At 56.8% G+C, this 6,251-nt stretch overlaps 1 protein-coding gene across 1 annotated transcript in view; it reads right to left on the bottom strand.

The window, feature by feature from the left end:
- LOC309679058 (tektin-3-like) overlaps positions 1-6,251 on the bottom strand; it is a gene marked incomplete at both ends in the record, with an annotated part of 65,913 nt that continues 59,662 nt past the window's right edge. Inside the window, 7 exons of the mRNA XM_082492289.1 lie at positions 1-168; positions 664-810; positions 1,133-1,355; positions 1,635-1,778; positions 2,036-2,106; positions 2,919-3,002; positions 3,560-4,167. Coding sequence (XP_082348415.1) covers positions 1-168; positions 664-810; positions 1,133-1,355; positions 1,635-1,778; positions 2,036-2,106; positions 2,919-3,002; positions 3,560-4,167 — 1,445 coding nt within the window. The remainder of the gene's footprint in view (positions 169-663; positions 811-1,132; positions 1,356-1,634; positions 1,779-2,035; positions 2,107-2,918; positions 3,003-3,559; positions 4,168-6,251) is intronic.

The raw sequence follows: 6,251 nt of genomic DNA, 5'->3' as shown, positions 1-6,251 counted from the left end.
CTAAGAGGGACCCAGGAGCCGCGCAGTGCTGGGGAAGGTCTTGCGCATCCCCATGCATTTCTCCTGGTCAATGAATAGAGAGTTGGCTTTGACCGCCAGGTCGTGCTGCAGGAGAGCCTTGGCACGAACCAGAGTTTGCAGCGTGGCCTCGGTGTGGTTCAGGCGCTGCTGAAGGCTCTGGAGGGTCTCGTTGATGTTGTGGACCTCATTGACAAGGCTGGAAAAGAGCAAGAAGCCCTGGTTAACGGTCCCGTGCCGGGGGTGGTTTCTAGGCCGGCATTGCAGATGGGCCCCTTGGGCACAGGCTTTCCCCCTTCAGCGTGCTCAGACTCACGCGGACCCCCCGTTTCTGGCAGGAGCCGAGCACACCCGGCCACGGGGAAGCAGGCGGGAGAGAAGATGAGGTTTCCCCAAGTGGGAAAAATCCAGCCCCTCACGGGGGGCCATCAGGCGGTACCCGGCCGCGGGGGCAGAGCTCTCCCAGCACCCAAAGGCTGGGATACCTGCTGGGTGCTTGGGAGTCTATCAGTGCCCTTGTGGAAGGTCTCATTAGGAAACAAACACCCCCGCGTTAATTTGGTCACCCAGTGATGCTCCTGGGTGCGACCACCTGGGACTCCTCAAGGACCCCGCCGGCCCCGCGCTCCCGCCGTACCGCAGCTGGGCAGTGTCCCGGCACAGCTCCACGTTTGGCCTCCGCGTGCGCGCATCCAGCCGCGTCTGAGCCACTTTTAACGGAGGCCCGTGGTCCCTGATCTCCTTTTGGACGGCTTCGATGTTCCTCTCGAGGTGGTATATTTCCCGCAGGGTCTAGTGTAAAAAAGAAACGCATGCATAAATGAAAAAATATGTTCTCAAGAGACAACGTCATTTCCCTTTTCTCCCCTCCACCAGCAGGCTGTCAGCTGGGATGCACTGTCCCTGGGATGAAATCACAGTGCCAACTCATCCTGCTGCAAGAAGAAAGTCCCCAGCACTCTGAGTCTTTGAATTTCAAAGAGAAAATGATACTAGAAGCAGCTTCTGCTGGTGCCCGTTCCTCTGCTTGGGCCAGGGCTGCGTGGAGGGTCCCGCTTCAGAGGTGTCACTGGGAAGTGACAGTGCCCCAGCGAAAGGGAGGGCTTCCGGCTACCTTGGCCAGGTGGGTCTGGATCCTGCCCTTGGCATCAGCTGTCTCAGCGATGCGGTTCGTAAAGGCAATGTTGGTGCTGTTGAATTGCCTCCACATCTCATTGGCCGTCACCACCAGCAAGCTTTGGATGTCATGGCGCAGCTTGGCGGAGGCGGCCCGCACGCTCTGGGAGCGGAGGATGTTGTCGTTGGTGAACTTGGCCCATGACGCTGGCACTGAGATCCTGGGGAGGTAAGGAGAGGGAGGCCCCTGGTAAGCCCGTGCTGCTGAAGCTGGACAGGGGCGGGCACGCAGGGAACAGTGTGGATTAAATGTAGCTTCAATCTAGGCTTTTAAATTGACTCTATGTCATTGTTTAATGCCAGCCGGTAGCTAGGACCATGCAGCCCCTGCCCCAGAAGGGCGGGGAGAAGAGGGAGCAAAAGAGGGGAAAGGGAGAAACTCCTGGGTGCAGATAAAGCCAGTTTACTAGAGCGATAGGAGCAAAGGAAGATGCACTCACGTGGCATCGACGCGCTCCACCCCTCGGTAGTAGTGGATGCCCTGGGAGGAGTTCCTCAGGTGGTGGCACGTGTCGTCGATGCGGTGGGCCACCTGCTTGTTGGCCAGGTCTTTCTCCAGCTGGTGCTGGGCCGCCCTGTTGGAGCTGCAAGATGCAAACAAGAGCCGTGGGGGGCGGGGGATGTAGGGGCGCAGCAGCTTCCTCCCCGATCCACGTCGCCGCAGATCTTGCCCCCCCGGGCAGCTCTGTCCCCCCATGAGCATCACTGCCCGCGTCCCACGGAGCCTGTGGGGGCGTTACACCTGCGGGCTCTGGGGAGAGCTCGGGGTCTGCTGGGGGTTCACATCACAACTGCAAAGGCACCTCAGCCCTGGGGCAGGAGAGAAGGAGCTCCTGCTTACCCGAGCTGGGCTTTTGCCTTCTCCAGGTGCTGCTGCATCCTCTCTTGGCACGACCGGATGACATCCACTTCCTGGGCAAAGGCAAAACGTGACGCTGTCAGTGTCCAGACTCACTCGTCCTGCTCACACTCATCCCCAAACCAGCACCTGCCCGTTTGGCTCCCAAAATGTTTTCCTCCCCAGGACCAATCCCATCCATACGGGACAAGAGGAGATGGACTTGACTCTGCTGTAAATCCCCACTCTGAATTTCTAAGAAGCGTTCAGCTGCGCTGGAGGAAGGCATGTGCTGCTCTCAGCTCACTTGACTTCAGCACAAACCCATTGCGTCTGTGAAGCCCCAGCTACTGCAGGCAGGGGATTAGTGCTCCACATCCAGTCCATTTTCAGCCCTCCTGTCTGCAGGAGCCCACTCTTTCCTTATCCCAACTAACGGAGCTGGGAAAAGCGGGCAAGCTGTCAGGCGCACACTGCCTTCCCCAGATCTGTGTGTGCGTATGTGTGTGATAGAGATGTATGTGTGCGACACAGATGTAGAGCTACACCATGTGTATGTGCCATAGATAGAGATTGGTGCTGCTCTGGCAGGGCTGGGAAAGGCAGGACGCTCTCACCAACCCCTTGAAGAGGGACAGAGCACCCTGATATGCTACACGAACACACCGCTGGGTGTGCAGCTCTTCCTTCCTCTGTAAGGGCGAGTCTTACCCACAGTGCGTGGGCACGCTCCTGTGTGGGGGACACCGTCCCCTGGCCTGGCAGGTTTTGGGGCTTTGGAGAGTTTGGCACCTCACCGGCACTAAGGAAGGGGCTGCAAAGCCTGTTTCGGGCAGTTGAGGTACAGAGAGCACCTGCAACACCTGCTCTGTGTTGCCAAACTTACAGTGAAGAGCTGTTCCTCCACATCATCACGGACCAGGTCGATGCCCATTCTCTTCTCCCGGTGGCGCAAGCACTCCTCAGCGACCTGTTGGGGACATGCCATCAGTGCTGGCTGCAGGGGCAGGGTTCTCTCGAGGGACGCTCCCCATCACAAGTAACGGAAGAAGAAAAGACATTCTAGGTGGGCACAGAGATGGCAGCAGGGGAAAAAAAACTGCCCGGGGCAGCTGCTTTAGCTGAGAACGAGCAGCCGAGCTGCCACATCAGCATCGCATCGACATGAGGGAGCACACACGTTCCTGGTGCAACCACAGCCGAAATCAGGGACCTGTGTCAGCCTTGATGCTGACCTCGCCAGAGCCGCGCAGTGACACACGGGGCTTTTGTCTCCCAAACCGGGATTTTGCATGGAGCGCCTCTGCAAATAGGTGGTTAAGAAACGCTGCTCTGATGGGCTCAGCACGTGCTGGTAGGGGATGCAGCAGATGCCAAAGGTTGGTTTATTACTCACTTAACTCATGGGCCCTTCATAAAAACTTTCTAGATGTTACGGAGCTGCAGGGAAACTTAATTAGAGGTTTGAATGGCTGCAGATGTTTCAGCAGCGGCTGCAGCTTGCAGCCCACTGGATGGGGTGCTTACCTGGAGAGGGGCCTCCGTCTCCGCCAAGGCTCTCTCCAGTTTGTTCTTCACGTCAGTGAGCGTGTTGGTCTCCCCAATCATCTCGTCTAGCTCATGGAAGAGCTCTGATTTCCAAAATTCAATATCGTTGGCCCGTACACCCAGGTTTTTGGTGCTTTCCAGTTGCGTTTTCTTGGTCTCCTGATGTTTAGCATGAACCATGAGGGAGTTATCAACTCTCAAGCGCTCCGCGTTTTGTCGGGATGTCTCTGACTCTTTATAGGTGGTGTGGTTGGACTTGTACCAGTCTTCAGGGGTGTAGCGGTTGAAGACAGTTGTTCTGGTGGAGACAGAAGGAAGCTTCTTGCTGTCGGTGATCCCCTGGGCACTCTGGGAAAAGGCAGCCAAAGTTGGTCTGAGGGCAGCTGTTTTGTAGTAGGTGTTGGGCATCCAGGGGCGGCTGAAGCTCTGAGATGATGAGCGGTGAGGAAATCGGTTCTTGTAGCTCGAAGCCATGGAGCTGATGGGAGGGAGAAAGTTGGTGGGGATGGATCTTGGATGGGCAAACTTTGCTGTTAAGGGAGAGCTGACAGGCTCCATTCTGGAACACCGCTGTTCTGGTCCGTGTCCTGCACAGAGGAGGAGAGAGAAGACAACCCCACTGAGTAAGCTCCTCGCCTTACTTCTTACAGCGACACATGCAACTTCTAACACCACCAGCGATGGACACAGCACCCACGCATCCCCAGTCGAGGCCTAAAGCTCTTGAGAGCAAATCCCCTCTGACACCATCACAAGCATCTGTGTAGGGAAGAGGAAAACGCTCGTTGCTGTTAGTATCGAGCGTCAGGCCCTGAAATGCAGAGAAAATCAAACCAGGGCTGCAAAGCAGAACAACAGACACTATGCCTTCCTTTTCCCTCAAGCTGTCAGTCCCGTGAAAGTGTAGTCGCTGATTGTCTGTGGTGCGTTTAATGCTTCTGGGTGGCGTATCTGCTGCTCTTAGAGCGCCCCAGAGGTCATTTTCTCTTTCAAAGTGCCATTCCCAGCCCCGAGAGCTGCGCCCCTTTGGACACACAGCTGCTACGAGCCCAGCGCCGTTCGGGGGTGAGGGACTCCGTCCTCATCCCTTCTCTCTTCACTTGCATCGAATGCTCGAGTGAGGAGTCTGCGAGTGAGCTGAGCTTTGCAGGACTATAGCCACATTTGAACCACACACCCCCCCAAACCCCCGTTTCAGCCTCAGCAGAACAGCCGTCTCTTGCCTTGTAAAGGAAGAAGAATGTCTGTGGCTCACCTGATGTCAAATCACTGCGCTTCAGAAGAAGATCTCTCAGAAAAGCTTTTCGGAGTCCTTTGCAAACACCAGCCTTGGAGCAGTCCTAGGAGGAACGGCCACACGTGAAGATTTGGCTCCCAAGAACTGCTTACGGCGCTGCGGGTGCTATTGCTCTATTACTGCCCTTCAGCTCCTGACAGGCACACACTTAAGGAAGGGAGGAAAATCCCTCGGGAATGGACCGGGCTTACTTTTCCCTGCATTTCCAGCCGAAACAAACACCCCTGCATCCCCCTCGGTAAAGCCACCCCAGGGTGACACTTTCTGCCAGCCCTCAACAGGACGCACGCCGGGAGCCCCCGATCCCCGGCTCCGGGTCCATCTGGAGGACAGAGGAGCTGTTGGGGGCAGTAGGAGAAATCCCTGCTTTTTCAGTCCTCCCCTCCCAGGTAAGGTACGTACCCTGTCCCTGCAGAGGCTTGGGGGTGCCCGGGGGGGCTGCTGCTCACTGCTGTGCCGTCTGGTCGGGTCGAAGCTCTGCCAGACACTGGAGCATCCCCAGTGCGCTCTGTGTCACAGAACCAGGGCAGCGTTGCCACTGGCGCAGGGTGCTGAGTAACCGGGTTCTGTCCCGCCTACTCCCTGCAGCCACTGTGGCAACCTGATGCAGCCGTTGGGCAAGCCAGGGCTCTCCATGGGCAACGTGGGGCCACCCCTGGGCAAGAAAATACCCACATATGGCCTAGATCCTGCCCTGGACAATCTACTGCCCTCGCTGGGCAAATTTTTGCACCCCATGGGCAAGCAGGTGCAGCTGTTGGGCAGCTGTTGAGCGGCTGGCAATGCTCAGAGTCGTGTTTGGGTTGAGGTAGTCCTGCAAGGAGCAGGGAGTTGGACTCGATGATCCTTATGGGTCTCTGTCAGCTTGAGCTATTGTGTGATGCTATGAACTCAGTGCCCTCAGTGGGCAACCCAGTGCCACCCCTGGGCAACTCAGCGCAGACTCTGTGCTACCTCATGCCTTTGCTGGGCACCTTGAGCCTGTTCATGGACAATCCCCGGTGCCACCAATGGGCAACACAGTACAGCCCTTGGGCAACCAAGTGCCAGCCATAGGCAAAGCAGAGCTCCTGATGGGCAAACCAGTGCCCTCATAATACTCAGGCCAATACGTCCATCTTCTCACAGCCTCTTTCAGTTGCCTCTCATTTTCCCCGTTATTTCAGATGAGGGCTGAGACGGTACCGAAATGTTTTGCAGCTGCTCGTGAGTGCAGTGACACCCTGTCCCACCGCTCCTGCTTTCTGCGCACAGGCATGCAGAGCTGGCCTCCCTGAGAAAGCCGTGCCTCTGCTGCCAAAGGTCTGACATCAAAGATAACTCTCACTGGTTTGTGTACGCAAAGGTTCGCACACTTTGGTTTCACTCTAAACA

This window comes from Vanellus vanellus, assembly GCF_965231255.1.
Source record: "Vanellus vanellus genome assembly, chromosome: 17".
In the NCBI taxonomy this organism is placed as follows: Eukaryota; Metazoa; Chordata; class Aves; order Charadriiformes; family Charadriidae; genus Vanellus; species Vanellus vanellus.
The sequence above is the reverse complement of the archived record's forward strand: the minus strand, read 5'-3'. Positions and strand labels throughout refer to the sequence as shown.